At 38.5% G+C, this 18,052-nt stretch overlaps 2 protein-coding genes across 13 annotated transcripts in view; both read left to right on the top strand.

The window, feature by feature from the left end:
- The window catches only part of UBE2Q2 (ubiquitin conjugating enzyme E2 Q2), a 75,850-nt gene extending 70,377 nt beyond the window's left edge, over positions 1–5,473 (top strand). For 5 of the 6 annotated variants that reach the window (XM_045070513.1, XM_004758497.3, XM_004758496.3 and 2 more), the window contains 2 exons: positions 1,735–1,801; positions 3,871–5,473. In XM_045070513.1, the coding sequence (XP_044926448.1) occupies positions 1,735–1,801; positions 3,871–3,902 (99 nt within the window). In that variant the 3' untranslated portion in view covers positions 3,903–5,473. Of the gene's footprint in view, positions 1–1,734; positions 1,802–3,870 lie in introns of those variants that run through there. The other variant, XR_199899.3, reaches the window with a different exon arrangement.
- Positions 5,474–9,207: 3,734 nt separating this feature from the next.
- FBXO22 (F-box protein 22) overlaps positions 9,208–18,052 on the top strand; it is a 31,118-nt gene continuing 22,273 nt past the window's right edge. For 2 of the 7 annotated variants that reach the window (XM_013059418.2, XM_004758502.3), the window contains exons 1-4: positions 9,208–9,542; positions 10,083–10,221; positions 14,861–14,951; positions 15,842–15,937. In XM_013059418.2, coding sequence (XP_012914872.1) covers positions 9,223–9,542; positions 10,083–10,221; positions 14,861–14,951; positions 15,842–15,937 — 646 coding nt within the window. In that variant the 5' untranslated portion in view covers positions 9,208–9,222. The other 5 variants (XM_004758501.3, XM_004758498.3, XM_004758499.3 and 2 more) reach the window with 5 other exon arrangements.

Below are 18,052 nucleotides of genomic sequence, written 5' to 3'. Positions count from 1 at the left end.
CCTGTTTAGGGGAAAGTCTCTGCATTGGCAGTCTCTTTAAACTAGTAATTGAAGATCATGCTATTGACAACTGAGAGTGGGGAAGGCTAATGTTCTTATTTTTCTCTTCCTATCTTGTAAGTGGGCGGTAGGGTTAGGAAGTGACTGCTTCTTGATCATTTGCAAGTTTCAGTTTATGTGTATTTTGTCATATATAATCTATTTTTATTGTATTTTTGTCCTTTGAACATATAGACCAACTAAAAACCACTACTTTTCATTAGCTTGGAGATAGCATTATGGCATGTTTTATGTTTTTTAGATACATTATGGGAGGGTTTTACTATTTTTAAAGAGCTCTTAGAAACTGAAAAAGGCTATACTCTAGAAAAAGAAAAAGTTAAAAAACATCCATTTGCAGAAATAGAAATGAATGGCTTCTGAACATTTGGAGATAAATAAACTCAGCCTCCCTCAGAGATAGAAATGCAATCAAGCCCACACTATGTTCATCTTCCACCTCTGATTTTGTCACAAATAACAAAGGTTTATAAGAGCACTCTGGTGAAGCCATGTAGAGGCGTTCTCACACATAGCAGGTAGGCAAGCCCATTTATACAGTCTTGTAGAGAGCTATCATAGCAACACCTCAAGATTACAAAGGCATGTATGTCTTGGCCCAGCAGTTTTGAAACTCAAGGACTTTTAACCAGTGCTTTGGAAATACTTCTGCAGAGTTGCTCACGGTTACATTGTAGCAACAAAATATTGAAAACAACCTAAATGTCCACCATTTGGGGATTAATAAAATGTTTGACTCTCCATTCAGTGCAATATTTCATGATTTAAAAAAACAGATGAAGCTTTTTGCACACTGATGGGGGAACAAGGTCCAAGATATGTTAAGTGAGAAAAGGGGTAGAACAATATCTGTAGCATGCTACCTACCATTTGTTGGGAGGAAAAGCAGGGTATGGTGTCTAATAACAATAAGCTATACATGATTTATATAATCTTAAGTAGATACAAGAAACTCTTTAGTACAAGAGGACTCCTTTAGTAATGCCTCAGTGCCACTTATGATATTAGATTTGTAACTGAAGATGTCATTGATGGGGTTGCTTGGGTGGCTTAGTGGGTTAAAGCCTCTGCCTTCAGCTCAGGTCATGATCCCAGGGTCCTGGGATCGAGCCCTGCATCGGGCTCCCTGTTTGGCAGCGAGCCTGCTTCCCTTCCTCTCTCTCTGCCTACTTGTGATCTCTGTCTGTCAAATAAATAATAATAAATAAAATCTTAAAAAAAAAAAAAAGATGTCATTGATACACATAGTCCTTAAAGCTTAAGGTTACCTTACCTGAAGGTCAGATTTTGTTTTTGGTTTTGTTTTTTGTTGTTGTTTTTTGGGTGGAAGTTACAAGGAAGAGAGCGTTTTATTCATGTCCAAATAGCGTTCTTTACCTTGATTCATCAGTGGAAAGGGGTACTAGAACTATAAAGCTTTATACTTGTCCAGTGGTAAGAGGATTTATAAAAATGAATTAAGTGTAAATAGATTTTTATTGTGGTACAACTTTGGTTTTGTTCCCCTAAAGTGGTAGAGAATAATGGAATTGAGAAGTGAAAATTATTTTTGAAATGGAAATATAATTCAGTTTCATGTGTTCTTTTAAGCATAGTGGTGATGCATCCATAAGTTATTTGCAGTGATTTTCATCTACTTATAGTTTTTATTTAACATGTATAATTCTCTTTCAGAATCAGTATAATCTGGCAAGAGCCCAACAGTCCTATAATTCCATTGTACAGATACATGAGAAAAATGGTACGTTTAATTCAATAAGTATTTATTACCATTTATAGAAGTTTTATATAAGATATTATTGATAACTTACCCTGTTTATTTTTGTTTTTGCTTTAATTTCTGAGAGTACTAAAAAAAAAAATTCTTAAAGTACTGTTACCACAGTGAAAAAGTTTAACTTAACTTGAGGATGCACACAAAACTCTTTGTATCCTAAATACTTGGACTGAGAACCTGAGTCAGAGTCAAGATTTTTCAGTAGATTAGTGAATGAATCACTTTACTCATTTGAAATGTATGATATTAGGTTAGGAGCTGAGTTAAAGGCAATTGTACAGGTGGAGTTCTTACTGATACTGAGTAAATGTAATCAGGATCCTGAACCAGCTGTTTCTGAAACATCTTCAGACTACTTAATGCTCTTTGATGGTTACACACATTTATTTATTCAAGTAAAAATCGTTTTTTTTTTAATTTTTAAAATTTTATTTCCAGTGTAACAGTATTCATTGTTTTTGCACCACACCCAGTGCTCCATGCAATCCGTGCCCTCCATGTTACCCACCACCTGGTACCCCAACCTCCCACACCCCGCCCCTTCAAAACCCTCAGACTGTTTGTCAGAGTCCATAGTCTCTCATGGTAAAAATAGTCGTAATTTCAGTATGTATACATACACTTAAGAGTATTTGAGTTTTAAGTTTTAAAAACTTAAAATAGCTGTCATAAACTTTATTCTGCTTTAAATTTTGCTTGTATTCACAATGCATGTTTTGAGTTATTGTCTCAAAAAGTGAGGTGGATTTGGAATTAGAAGACTGATTTTTCAAGTGCCATTTGTGTTACTCATTAGCTCTGCATCTCTGAGCAAGTCCCATTACCTCTCAGCCTCTGTTTCCTCATCTCTAAAAAAACATATCGGTCTTGCCAAACTTGTGAGGAAAAAGAATAGTGCATTTGCATGGTGCTTTGTAACTAAGTGCTGACAACAAGATATTGATTATAGCCATGGTAGTAAAACTGATGCTTTTTTGTGCAGAGTAAATAAATAAGAACTAGTTTTCTTTAAGGAGAGTATTTGCAGTAAAGTGTTCTTTACTAGAAATGTGGTAGCTTGTGATTTAATATCTGTGCTTTCTACTCACTTTTATTTTAATTACAAAGCAAACTCTACTTTTTCAGTGACTATTTCTGAAAGAATAGTACTTGAAACAGTTCAGGCCTCTGAAGAAGGAAATGATAAAACCTGAGGGCAAGACTGGGTTTTCATAATAATAATTCACAGCACACTAAATTAGTAGATCCACAGGTACTTGTATAGTACTTCGTAACCATGTGGATGCTCCACATTTCTTGGTATATTCATACTGTTCCAATGGCCGTTTCATTGCTAAGCAGTACTTCATTTAATTAGCCTTTCTATAGAAAGCTTAGATTTTTGTTGTCTGGGCATTTTTTCTTCTCTTTTATTTATTTTTTGTTGAAGCAAACATTGTGGTCAGCATTCAAAAATGTTTATGGAAATGTATTTTAGAAAGCGTGGGTGTGTATAAGCTTAGCTTTGGGCAAAGAACAGTAGATTCAGAATCAGGAAATGGGTTCTAGGTTGGTTTATGCTGCTAGCTCTGATCCTAGGCATAGTCACTGCACTTGCTGAGATGATTTCCTCACTGCTGAAATGGTATCATTGCATTACTAACAATCAAGGTTCTTCTTACTTTAAAATGCCAGCATTTGGTTTGAGGGATAGTTATTTTTAGTGAGGTTTATTTTTACACAATTGAAATAGAGGATAAAACCTAGCTTGTAGACTATTGTTCCATGCTATCATCTCTAGCTAGAAATTCGATTACTATAGAAATTTTATGTTGAAAACTCAAATACAGATTATTCATAGAAAATAACTTTTTTATATTGTGCACATATTGAAATGCTGTATTACCAACTCAAGTGTAAGTTTAATTTTTACAACAGGTTTAAACAAGAAAAATATGAGTAGAGAAAGTAGAAAGTAGCTATAACCTTAAATGAAATGTCATTTCTCCTAGTTGATTTAAGGTATTTTAACTTTTTTTCCCATTGTGTTTCAGGCTGGTACACCCCTCCAAAGGAAGATGGCTAAATATGTTGACTGCCGTATGTTTGGACCAATGTTGCTTTAAAGAAAATCTTTCCAACATGCAGACACAAGCTTTGAGTGCCCCTTAACAGCAGTACCGAAGACATTAGCTAATAGATAATTTTAGTGGATAATCTGTCAATTGATATCCTGTATGAGTTATGGCCTTTTCATTTTGATCATTTTAGGTATCTTGGACTGAGCAGTGGGGCCTTTGCTGTATTTTTTGTGATAAATACACATACTGGCCACTCATGATCTCCTTTTCTTGAAAAATCTGTTAAGCAGACAAGTCAGCATCAGGTTACAGAAGTTGTGACCATATGGTAACTCTCCCATATTGAGCTCATATGTTATGAGGACTTGCAATACACTGTTCCATATAGAGTCAATAAAAGTTTAATTGATGTTTAATATTGGTTTAGAAAATTTAAGGTCTTCTAAATCACAGTAGCTTTTTCAAGTTAAAACCATTTTTTGATACTGCCAAAATAATGACAGGAAGCCTAGTCATTAAATTGTTAAACATTTTTATGGCTAGGTGAAGAGATGAATTGTTTCCTGAAGATATGCTCTTAATTGACTTGTACTCTTTAGGCAAAGCAAAGCAAGGCTGTGTAAATTAAGTAATAATTTCCACTGGGGCATCAGAGTCTTGCTGGGCTGAATCTCCTTCTTGTTCAGTATTTCTTATGAAGAACTGCAGTAGAGAGCTTGAAGTTATTTAAAATACTAAATCATTTTATTTTATGTTTCCATTTTATTAACGGGATGTTGCAATCATTTTTAAACTAATAAACTTGTAAAGTGATTGGCACAAAGAATCCTTGGGCAAAAGCTGCCCAGGGACGTACAGAAAGTTATCTAATTTGGAGACTCTTAAATTTTTGCTATTGTCATAACCATGGCTTTTGCATTGAAAGACTAATAGGAACTCTACATGTGTTCATTCTTTTATAAAACCTGACTCAAATCAGTGTACCTCCATTTTATTGCCTTCCCTGAATCAATCCTGTTTGGTTGATGATAGATTTTTTTTGTATACCCAAGTTTGATTTAAAAGTAAATTCTAGTTATTAAGCACTTTTAAAATGAAATCCAGAAGCACATTTTCTGCACAAACAAGTTAGAAAATTCAAAAGTGTTTCCTATGCATTTGCTCTAAGTTTCAATTTTTAACTTTGTAAACCACATCAGAGAAACTTGGCACTTCTGCATTATTGTGTGTGTTTAATTTCTTTTTGTTCTATTTTGGTTAAGAGAACAGTAGAAAAATTTTCCGGAATTTTTGTTTACTTGGTTACATTTGTATAAAGTTCTGATTGCCAGTTGCTGAGATAATAAGTGACCAGGCAGAATTCTTTAAAGCATTAAAGCTCCTTAAACCTAAGGCTAAATCTTGAATACATTATTGAATTCTTTAATATCCTGATGGTTAACAGATTGACAGCTGCACATTTGGCATGCTTTGTTTTTTGGGGGTTTTATTTTTCATTGCAGATTTATTTGGCAATGTACAGTAAATTTTGTAAACTTGCATCAAGTTTATGAATAAAGAACCATTTAAAAAATAACTTTGTTACTTTTCCCTCATAAGAGATAATAGAAATACAAACACCTGAAGCCAAGAGTGAATTTTTTAAAAATAGGATTTATATATGGTGGGATGGGGTGAGGAGAGGGTTGAGAGGAACAGAGGCAGATTGATTTAACAAGAGAAAGCTAGAGAACCTGGAAATGGTGTGCAAAGACTTGGTATACTCAGGTTTTCCTCAACCTTTTCCCTCTCCCACTCTCATTCCTTAATATAAATCCAAGTGCTGCTTTCTCCATAGTTGTCCCTATTCTCCTCAGTTATTATAGTCTGCCCCTTCCTTAGTATTCCCTTGGCCTTACTCGAAAGTATCAGGTTATCTCACAAGAAGTCCTGAAGTCAGAAAACTCCAGGCCTGATACATCTGGCCTCTGCTATGCTACTTTGAGATTTTTTCATGCTGGCTTCATCTTTGTATTTAATGTTATGTCTGGATGTTGTAACTGTGTTACTCTGTCCAGAGGTAGATAATGGTCTTGTCTTTTAGAAGCCTCCCTTGCCTGCCCAAGCATATTGTTCTTCACTTTTCCTTGGCTAGAACTGGGGCTTGTGTCCACCCCTAAACTAATGGCTGATGAAAAGAATAAATCATGATTAGTTTGGACAAGTGGTTCTCAGTGTATGTTTGGGGAGCTCAGGAGACCCCTAGTGCCGGGGGGAGGTTTTTAAGGTAAAAATTATTTTGCTAAAGCATTATTTGCTATTTTCACTCTCATTTTCTTACAAGTGTACAGTGGACTTTTCCAGAGGCCACACAGTGTGATGGTACAACAAATGGAATTCCGAAGCAGATCCACCTGTCTTCTGTTAAGCCAGAAATTAGAGGTTTGCAAAATGTAAAGTGATGCCACAACTCTTCACTATTGGGTGAAGGGGGGCATAGTTAATTTCTTTTAAATTTTATTTTATTTTTCCAGTGTTCCAAGATTCATTGTTTGTGTACGACACCCAGTGCTCCATGCAATATGTACCCCCCACAGTACCCACCACCAGGCTCACCTAACCCTCCACCCACCTCTCCTCCAAAACCCTCAGTTTGTTTCTCAGAGTCCAGTCTCTCATGGTTCATCTCCCCCTCTGATTTCCCCTAATTCACTCTTCCGTTCCTTCTAATGTCCTCCATGTTATTCCTTATGCTCCACAAGTAAGTTAAACCATATATTAATTGACTCTTTGCTTGACTTATTTCACTGAGCATAATCTCCTGCATTCCCGTCCATGCTGATACAAAAATTGGGTATTCATCCTTTCTGATGGAGGCATAATATTCCGTTGTATATGTGGACCTTATCTTCTTTATCCATTTGTCTGTTGAAGGGCATCTTGGCTCTTTCCACAGTTTGGTGATTGCGGCCATTGCTGCTATGAACATTGGAGTACAGATGGCCCTTCTTTTCACTATATCTGTATCTTTGGGGTAAATACCCAGAAGTGCAATTGCAGGGTACTAGGGTAGCTCTGTTTTTAATTTCTTAAGGAATCTCCACACTGTTTTCCAAAGCGGCTGCACCAACTTGATTCCCACCAACAGTGTAAGAGGGTTCCCTTTTCGCCACATCCTCTCCAACACTTGTTTCTTGTCTTCTTAATTTTGGCCATTCTAAATGGTGGAAGGTGGTATCTCATTGTGGTTTTGACTTGAATCTCCCTGATGGCTAATGATGAGGAACATTTTTTCATGTCTTTTAGCCATTTTGTATGCCTTCTTTGGGGGCATAGTTATTTTTTCACGAAAAATTTATTTTGTCAATCTTTGTTAATCTGGATTTACTATTTTATGTGAATTATATAAAATGTTTTGATTTTTAATATGGCAAATATTAATGGACATAACCCACATAAACAAGCTCTTTGGGGTTGTCTTGTTTAATGTAAGAGTCTTGAGGCCACAATGTTTGAGATCCACTAGTTTAGATCAATTAAGTGTTTACCTTCAAGAGGTGGGGATCTGGGCACCTGGGTGGTTCAGTCAGTTAAGAGACAGCTTTCAGCCTAGGTGATGATCCCTGCCTCCTGGGATCTAGTGCCACATCAGGCTTCTTGCTCAACGGGGAGCCTGCTTCTCACTCTCCCTCTGCCTGCTGCTCCCCTTGCTTGCTCGCTCTCACTCTCTTTCTCTGTCAAATAAATGAAAGTCTTTAAAAAAGAAAAAGATGGAGATCAAATCTGGGCTTTGTTAGTAAGGAAGCAGCAGGAGAAATGGATGTTAAATAGGGATACAGCAGTGTATGCTGTGCTTACATTCCTTCTATCTGGTTCTCAACCTGAGCTTGTATCAGAATCACAAGAAAGCACAAGTCACAGACTGTTAAAAGTTAAACTCAGACTGTTGGGCCCTGACCCCAGATTCTGATTCAGTAGGCCTGGAGTTGAGAATGTGCCAAAACCCAACAGACAAAAGATGCTCAATGTTAACCATCAGGGAAATGCAAAATAAAACCGCAGTGAGATAATTACTTTATTCCTGTCAGAATGGCTCTAATTACGAGCACAAGAAATGACAAGTGTGTTGCAGAAAATGGAACAATTATGCACTGTTGGTGGGAATGTAAATTGGTACAACCACTGTGGAAAACAGTATAGACATTCCTCAAAAAATTAAAAATAGAATTACCATCTGATCTAGTAATTCCACTACTGGGTATTATACATTCTTTATACAAAGAAAATGAAAACACTAATTTGAAAAGATACGTGCCCTTGTTTATTGCAGTGTTTATTCACAATAGCCAGGATAGGGAAGCAACCCAAGAGTCCATTGATAGAGGAATGGATAAAGAAACGGTATTTATATACAATAGAATATTATTCAGTCAGAAAACAAGAAACTTTTTGCCATTTGCAACAATATGGTTGGACCTAGAGGCCATAAAGCTAAATAAGTCAGAAAGACAAGGACCATGTGATTTTACTCATGTTGGAATTTAAGCAAAAGGAACAAATTTTAAAAAGACTCAAATACAGAGAACTGGTGGTTGCCAGAGGTGAGGTGGGTCATAGGGAGATAGGTGGTGAACATTAAAGAGTACACTGATCTTGGTGACCACTGAGTAACATAGAGAATTCTTAAATCATAAACCTGAAACCAATATAACAGTTAATTGTATTTCAATAATCCTTTTAAGCTAAGAGCGTCTGGGTGGCACAGTCATTTGTCCATTTGCCTTCAGTTTTGGTCCTGATCTCAGCGTCCCAGGATCCAGCTGGAGTCCAGCCCAGCTCCTTGCTCAGCGGGGAGTCTGCTTCTCCCTCTGCCCCTGTCACTGCTTGTGCGCGCTGTCAAGTAACTTTTTTGGGGAAAAAAAAAAAATATATATATATATATATATGAATTATGAAGTTTACGCTTTATATATATATACGCTTTATATATATATAATATAAAGCGTATATATATATAAAGCGTAAACTTCATAATTCCCTTGTGACTCTGATGGTACTATGAGGAACTAGTGTAGTTTGGTGCAAGTTTTCACAGCAGTGGTAGGTGGTATTTGTGTCGTCTCACACAAGGCGTGAGGGCGACATTCACTAGATGTTGAATATAGGTGGTCATCTCCACACACAGCCAGTTATTCTTAAAGCAGATACTCCCCGTTCAAAGATTGGGCTCACGTTATTAACAGACATTTGTACTGTACAGACGGACAAATAGTACCCAGTCTCCTCCTACAACTCAAGAATCAGAGAAAGCTCTGTGCCGACAAGGAATACAGCGCTGCAAATACAATGAGAGCACGGAAGGAGGATCTGTGCCCGCAGGAAGCGTGGAAAGTACCGGGAGGATCATCTATGCCCGCGGGAAGCATGGAAAGTACCGGGAGGATCAACAGATGCGAACCCACCACGTCAGAGCGCCAGCCCGCCCTCCCCAAGACCGACGCAGGAAACCGCGGGGCCTGGAGTCACGTGGGTGGAGCTCACCTCTCGGTCTCCCCCAACCGGCCGGAAGTGGAGCGCGCGCGCCTGCTCAGTGCGTGCTGGCTGGGAGGTCTTGAGCTGGCCTCACGGTTCCTTCCGAGTTGCCGTAGTGTTTGCTCGGCGGGTTGGTGAGGAATGGAGGTGGTGGGTGGCTGTGGTGATCATGGTGGTGGTGATCGCCAAGGCTCCTCCGCGGACCCACAGAGTACCTTTGTGTTGGGTAACCTAGCGGAAGTGGTGGAGCGTGTCCTCACCTTCCTGCCCGCCAAGGCGTTGCTGCGGGTGGCCGGGTGAGGAGAGAGGAGGCGGGAAGCTTAGTTCGGGACATGCTTCGGGCTTGCCCTGGCTGGCTGGGCGGGCAGACAGCATCGGGACCCACGGTTGTCCCACGGCTCCCTTTTCTTCCCCCGAAGTGATGCCCCCACCCGCGAGGTACGCCTGCCGTACCCCTGTGCCTGTCTCGGGGACTCTTCCTGCAGGGACGAGGTGCGCCCTAAGGTTTTCTCCGGCCCAGGTTGTCCCTCCGAATCTACGTCCCCAACACCACCCGCTCTGGGATTTTTGATCCCGCAAGAGTCTCTCTCCTGCTGGGCTAACGGGAGTTTCCGTGAGCGGCTGGAGAAGGAAATGAACGTCCCTTCACAACCTTTGTGCGTTTGTGCCCCCAGCGTGTGCCGCTTATGGAGGGAGTGTGTTCGTCGAGTGTTGCGGACGCATCGGAGTGTGACTTGGATCTCCGCGGGGTTGGCGGATGCTGGCCACTTGGGGGAGCATTGCTTGGTCCGCGTGGTAGCGGAGGAGATTGAGGCAAGTAAGCCGTATCGTGCACAGTTCCCTGCGGGGTTGTTGGGTCAGGCTTTGCGAACTCAGTCTTTTTCTTTTGAATCTCTATTTTGTGTGTGACCCTATTCTTTCTGAATTACGGAACATTTTCTCGTGACATGAAAAGATTTTATAAACACATAAGGATGTGCCATGATTTGTTTGACCGTTCTTCAGTTCTTAGGCATTTTGTGTATACAGATTTTTACTACTATAATAACGCCGTGGAGGACCTTCTCTTTACCTTCTTCCTTTGAAGCAGATATTATTGTCACTTTGGGCAGGGAAGGCATGCTGGGTTTCATTTTGCTTAGCGTCACATTAAAAAGCCAAGAACCAATGCTTAAACCTAAATATTTCAGCCGCTGGTCCTGTACTCTTTGATATTGTATCTCTGGTACCCCAATTTCAAAAGATGGGCAAAGCCTGGGGAGGTAATAACTTGAACTGTGGAATCAGAGGAGCAGCTTTCTTGAGCACAGGTGACTGTGTGGCTGTGGTATCTCATTTGCCAGTGGGACAGAGCTGTTCTAGAGTAAACAATCAGTCTGATGTTCTTTCACTTCCTTATACTTGAGTATGCGTTACATACAAACAAGAATATTCTACATCTTCACAATGCAATCATCAGAGTCAGGAAATTCTTATTGATATATTTCTGCCATCCATTCCTCAGAATCCTTTCAGACGTTGCCAGTTGTCCCAGTAATGTTCCTCATAACAAAATAATTCGGATTAGAATCTTTTGTTGTTTTTGTCATTTAAGGTTTTTGGGGTTTTTTTTAAAGATTTTATTTATTTATTTGAGAAAGCAGTCCAGGGGTGAGGGACAAGCAGACTTCACGCTGAGTGCAGGTGCCCCTGTCATTTCTTTAATTTTTCCTGTGGAACAGTTTCTCAAGTTTTCCTTGGCTTTCCCAACTTTGACAAGTATGTAAATTACAGGCTGGTTATTTTGTAGAACATGTTTCTTGGGTTCAGATTATGTATTTTTGGCAGGAATATCACAGAAGTGATGCTGTGCTCTTCTAGTTTCATCCTATCAGGTAGCATATAATTTTAATTTCTGTCCCATTAACTGGTGTTAGTGTTAGTACCTTTGATAATTTGATTAAGGTGCTGTGTGCCAGATGTCACTCCTGTAAAATCACTCTTTTCCACTATAATTAGTAAGTATTTTGTGAGGAGGTACTTGGAAATTACATAATTATCCTGTTTCAATTCTTTTCATTTATTTCTGTATAGATTCTTAAGTCTATTATTTTATTCAATGGAATATAATCTCTAACTATCAGTCTTTATTTTGGTATCCGAATTGTCCCCAGTTTGGCTATCAGGAGCCCTGTCAGCTAGTTTCAGGGTCTTTTAGAGATGAGCCCATCACTTTTGGGCACCTCCTTGCTTTCTGGTGCAAGATATTCTTAGTTCATTTTATCTTTTGTCTGCTTTAATCCTGGAATCAGCCATTTCTTTAAAAAGCTCTGCTTCCTTTTAGTGGAGAAAGGTATTTCACGGTATTTAAAAGCCAAGATCTGGACAATTTGCTACTGTTGAAGGGTTTGCTGCTCCAGAGCCCAGTGGAACAGAGCCAAGGAGTGTGTGTGTGTGTGTACACACCATTACATACATACACCTTTATAACTATATTCTTATATATATGGAAATTCATGAGTTTGTATAAGTACATCCAATTCCAGTGCAACACAGGATTCTTTCCAGTTTTCTCTTAGGTTGTATTTATACAGTGAGAAACCTGGCTCTCATCATTCTTAATATGTTTAGATATTAGACAAATGCCCCATAAGTGACCAGTCTTCTGCTTCTACCTTCCTTGTGTGGATTTTCTCCTTTTTCTTTTTGGGCTCTAGGATTCAGACCCAGAGTAGGCAGTATCTAGAGGTAGTCTCACAGAAAACTTCCTTTGCATTTTGGCCCAAATCCTACCCAGTCTTGTTCTAGAAGTTGTCATTTGGAGAAATTCAAAATGCAGATGGACTTCTATAAAGCTGTTCTTTGCAGCATCATTTATTATAAGGGAAATTGAAAATAACCTAGTGTTTAGAAATAAAGTCACTTAATGATGAAGTGCAAGTTATATTAGTGACAGATGTTCATGTCATAAGTGAAGAAGGCAGATTATGAAATTATATTTAATATCATCTCAGTTATTGAAAACAAAGAATAGAAAAGAAGCTAAAATGTTAGCAAAAGTTTCCTCTCAGGGTAGAATTGTATGACTTTTTTATTTTAATGTTTTAAATTTTTACCATAGCAAGTATTATTTTTATATAGTTTTAAAAGTTTATACAATAGGGGTGCCTGGGTGGCTCAGTGGGTTAAAGCCTCTGTCTTCAGCTTGGGTCATGATCTTAGGGTCCTGGGATTCCGGCTCTCTGCTCAGCGGGGAGCCTGCTTCCCCCTCTTTCTCTGCCTGCCTCTCTGCCTACTTATGATCTCTGTCAAATAAATAAATAAATAAATTTTTAAAAAAAGTTTATACACTATAATGGCTGTTCTAGCCAGATTTCTTTTTTTTAAAGATTTTATTTTTATTTATTTGACAGAGATCATAAGTGGGCAGAGAGGCGGGCAGAGAAAGAGAGGGGGAAACAGGTTCCCTGCTGAGCGCAGAGCCCGATGTGGGGCTTGATCCCAGGGCAGAAGGCAGAGGCTTTAACCCACTGAGCCACCCAGGCACCCCTAGCCAGACAGATTTAGATATGAACTCATCTTTAGTGCATATTAGCTGCCAGTCTCTGAAAAAGTTACCTAATCCCTCTGAGCTTCATGTTCTATCTCCATAAAATGAAAAGACAGTAAGAATTTTTCTCATACCCTTAAAGAGTTGTTCTAAGGTTTAAATAATAGAAAGGCGATGCATCTAATATATTACCTGCAGTACCAGAGATATTATTTTCAGTAAGTGAAATAATTATCTGTTAACAGTGTTATTATTAAAATTCATATGGTAATGCCCTTAAAGAAGTTTATTCATTATAGTAAAAGCTAGTGTGAAACATGGAAACCTTATCCAAATCATACTGGTTTTTTTGTGTTTGCCAAATTACCTAGTGGACATGATACTATTATAGCCATAAAGAAAGTTAGTTTTTTATTAGGAAGGTTTTAAAGTCCACTAAAAATTTTATAAAATGTCTTGCCATTTGAATGGTGGAATGAGGTTATAGTTGTCTCACATTGTGCTTTAGAACATTTTCTTTTGAGGATTGTCATTGTCAGCACTTCTGATGAGAATTAGGAAGACTGGGTAATTGCTTTTCATTGGGTACTGGAAAAGACAGAATCATAAAACCTCAGGATTAGACTTCCTATCTTGTTACTCCTTATACCAGATATCACAAACTCAAATGACTCCAAGGTTAGGCAGATAACTAAGTTGGTTTAGGGTAACATCATACAGAGCAGTAAAGCCGTGGCATACCAGGGAGTGCTTGCCTGCATTTAGCCCCCATCAAGAGAAATGCAGTCAAAGTGTTAAAATGTCTATAGTTTTTCAAAAGAATCTGGAAGTCCACATTTTCTGTAAATATTATGTGGAATTTTAAATAATTGGTAACCAAATTATATTCTTCAAAAATTCTGTGTGAGCCATGGGAACTAGATCTATAGATATCAGGCGTGGAGCCACCACAGGGTTATCATTCTGTTTTAGTATCTTTTTTGAGTTTGTCTGTATGGAATCTGCTCTGAAACATCTTGGCATTCCTCCAAATTACAGTGGATTAACTTTTTTTCCCCATTTAATCACATTGAGGCTTTGCTTTATGTGAGTACTTCATTCCATTTTGACAGTAAAAATCTTTGAAAATAACCAGCTTAGGGAAAAAAAATATGTTCATCCTTTTGTTTAATTCAGCCACTTTGCCACTTGTCTGTAATGTGACATTTAGTGAAAACAGGAGTCTGAATAAGCCCAGCTCATAAGTGTAGGTAAGGTACAAGTACAAATGACAGATGTAAAGTATGTCACATATGAGGTTCAGGGTACTGAAGGAGCCTAAGAAAAGGTTTTGTAGGGGAGGTGGCATTTTAAGTGGTCTCTTGGGGGAAATAATCTTAAGTACGAAACAGGGAGAGCTGTAGGAGAATCTATACAGTAGTGTGTGTCTGGGTTATAGTAAGCAAAAAAGGTCCCTGGAGGGAACTAGATGGTAAGGTGAAATGAAGGCCTGGGCTGTTTCATTTGGTAGGCAGCGAAAAGTGGAATGGTACAGTTTGTATGCCTTCCCTTTGTTGCTGAGGTTTTTCTGTGATTGTGATGCCTATTCAAATAAAGCAAGTAGTGCGTTTTGCTGACATTTAATGTTTTTGCACCTTTTGCTGGCATTTAATGTTTTTGTCTAAGAGTTTAAGCTATGAAAATGAATGAGGCTGGAATGAGTTGGACTTGAAGAAGAAAAAAATAGATGCTCAAATGAATGACCTGAAAAGGTAGAAGCATGAATGAAAAATGAATGGGAAGTTGTTGGACTCAGAATGCTAATATTGAGCTAAGGCGGGGGTATGCTAACAAGAGTTTGGACCAGGGCTAAACTTTAAGGGACCGTGAGAGCACTCATGTATTTGTGTGATCTAATTCCGTTTTTGTTTTTGTTTTTCTTAGCAGAATGTTCACATCTTACCACAGACAGTCCTTTACATGGCTGATTCAGAAACTTTCATTAGTCTGGAAGAGTGTCGTGGCCACAAGAGAGGTAAATATTAAAAGAAAAGGTTTGGGGATTTGTTTGTTCCTTATGCACCTCTGGAGTTAAATATTGTCCTAGTCCTGAGAGTTACTGACTTTCTGAGGCTCTGGTCCTTCTCCCTATAGCATGCATGAATATATTGTTTTTGAAACTTGAGGGACCTTTTCTGATTCAAAGAAAGATATGTTTCTCATTTTGAAATACTTTAATCCTCCAGGCACTTTTTATTATTAAAACAGGATGTATATTTTGGCTTTTGAAGCCTTTTATTGTGTGATAGGGACCCATTTAGGGACACCAAAGTTATACTGTGCCTTCTTTTTGACGCTGCTAAGAGAAGAAGTAGACCAAGTGTGCCAGGCTGGGCACACTGAGGCCCAGAGCTAGACCTGGGTTATCACTGTCTAATTTGAATCCAGGTGACTTGTTTATGCAGTGAAAAAGTCATGCTCTCTAAAATCAGCTAAAAAGAGCACAACAACAAGTTAAAATTTTGCTGCTGTTGCTAAATTTAATAACAGGAGGACAAAAACAGTATATAAACCAAGGAAGAAAGGCAATTTAGTGGTGCTAAGGGTCACATTTAGAATTTAAACTAAAAAACAGGCCCCAAATGGGAAAGTATTTGTTTTCATCAAAGTTTTTAAGCTTTTTTTTTTTTCTTAAGTATGCTCCACATGGGGCTTGAACTCACGACCCTGAGATCCAGACCCGAACTGATATCAGGAGTCGGATGTGTAACTGACTGAGCTACCCAGGTGCCACATTGACTTTCTTATAAAGCATTCTGGTATAAATAATTTAAATTTTGTTCAGTGTTTGCTTTTTTCCCCCATACAATCAGATTTGACCTAAAATTAATAACATTTAATAATTTTGCTACTATATTATTACAGCAAGGAAAAGAACTACTATGGAAGCAGCGTTTGCCCTTGAGAAGCTATTCCCAAAACAGTGCCAAGTCCTTGGGATTGTGACCCCAGGAATTGTAGGTGAGAGAAAATACCAATTTGATGATTTCCTGCCTTGCATTAATGTGAAGCACTGTAGATTGGTGAATTACTTGTAGCTTAAAAGCACATTTTTATTTTTGGCCATCCAAAATGCCATAAAGTTAGCTTGGATCAGGAGCTACAGTAGACCTTCCTAGGAAACTTCTGTTTCTCTTCTTGGAGACCATGGTTTGAAGTCTATAGTGTGAAATTATACTTCTTCCCAAGTATGCTGCTGGTGAATTTGTACTAGTTTTTATTATTGTTGATTCTTTTCTATAGCTCATGGGGGAGAGATACTCTGTTGAGGCAGTCATGGTACAGTGGTTCAGGTGCCAGGATTAGAATCCCAGCTGTACTTAGTATCTCTCTGTATGACTTTGGGTGACTTACCTAACTTCAGAGGACTTCAGTGTCCCCATACATGAAATGGAGATGATTGATAATCCATCTTTGGAAAGTTATGAAGATGAATTAACACATGAAAAGTAGAGTAGAGATGTGCAGAAATCAATGTGTAAATGTTAGCTATTAGGATTTTCTTTGTTCCACTCAGTGGTACTCTATACTTGGCATTTTTAATCTTCACTGAGACACTTTTGATCTGAATTTGAGTCTCTTATATGGTGAAGTACAAAGGATTTCAAGTGTTTACAAATGAATAAGGGTAAATACATGTTGATAGGGACTATTTAATCTTTCCCTTTATCAGCCCCCCCATACTATTACATCTGCCTATCACTACACATTTTGTTTCTCACTGGATTAAAAAAATGGTAACAGTAACCATGTTTTTTTTAGTTTTTGAATTTTCCTTAAACGAGTGATCTAGGTTTTGCCATTACTAGTTGTTAGCAAATGCTTATATAGAAAAGTAGCTTCACCATTTTCTTAGGCCTCTCCACCTCACCCACTTTTGCTTTTTCAATCACATTTCAGCTGGGGGTTGGAGAGGGAGGGTAGACTTGGGAGGTCTACCTTAAGCCTTCCTTTTGTGCTTACCTTACCTTGAAAGAGTTCTAACTTTGACTGTTCCAAGTTTCCTTATGATCTTGGTGTCAGGGTTAGATGCCATTCCCGTTGCCGCTGGTGTTTTCTTGGACACACTTACTGGTTTTGGTTCCCCTGAAGCCAGGTGCTTTCTTTGAGCCAGTTCTATGCATTTCCCAACAACGCTTCGACCAAGATGGTTGGATTCCTTTTTCTTAGGCCACAGTTTAGTGATTGTTTCTAAAACAGCTATTGGCTGCTGGCACATCTTCCTTCTTTAGGTTCAAAACACTTAAGGTCTGAGAAAAAGTGTTCATTCTTATATGTGCGGAGGTCATCATCCTTTTGAGGTGAACTTTACCTCCAGTGACGTGCACAATTTAATGAGTTTTGACAAATGAATACTCTATACTACACCCCAGTCAAAATAGAGAATATTTCCATTACCTCAGGAATTTCGTTCATGTCCTTTTCCTGTTGATCTCTGCCTGCAAAGGAAATCCCAGTTCTGATTTCTGCAACCATAGATTAGTTTGCATTTTATTGAATGTCATATAAATGGAACCATACAGTATATACTCTTTTTATGTCTTGGCTTTTTTAGTCGGAATAAATATTTTTAACAACATATTTTTGGGATTATGTTACTCTGTGTATCAGTAATTCTTTTAAGAATTTATTAAGTATTATTCTGTTACATCAATAGACTATTTTTCCACTCTTTGATGGAGATTTGGATTGTTTCACATTCCTGGCTATCACAAATGATGCTGTTGTGAACATTTTTTTTTTTTTTAAGATTTTATTTGAGAGAGAGTGTGAGCATGAGCCAGGGGGAGGGACAGAGGGACAAGCAGACTCCCCGCTAAACAGGGAGCCCATGGGGCTTGTCCCAGGACCCTGAAATCAAGAGTCAACTGGTTAACAGACTGAGCCACACAGGGACCCCATGTTTTGAACATTCTTATGTAAGTCTTCTTGTGGACCTGGTTTTGTTCTACTTGGAAGAGGTGGAATTGCTGGATTTTATAAGAAACTGCCAAACTGTTTTCCAGAGTTGTTCCATTTTATACTCACCAGGGATGAATGAGGGTTTCAGAAGCTCACAGCTGCATATCTTCTCAA

The sequence above is a fragment of the Mustela putorius genome, unplaced genomic scaffold, assembly GCF_011764305.1.
Source record: "Mustela putorius furo isolate JIRA1106 unplaced genomic scaffold, ASM1176430v1.1 tig00003972_pilon_pilon_pilon, whole genome shotgun sequence".
In the NCBI taxonomy this organism is placed as follows: Eukaryota; Metazoa; Chordata; class Mammalia; order Carnivora; family Mustelidae; genus Mustela; species Mustela putorius.
This window is presented reverse-complemented; position numbering and strand designations above follow the sequence as displayed.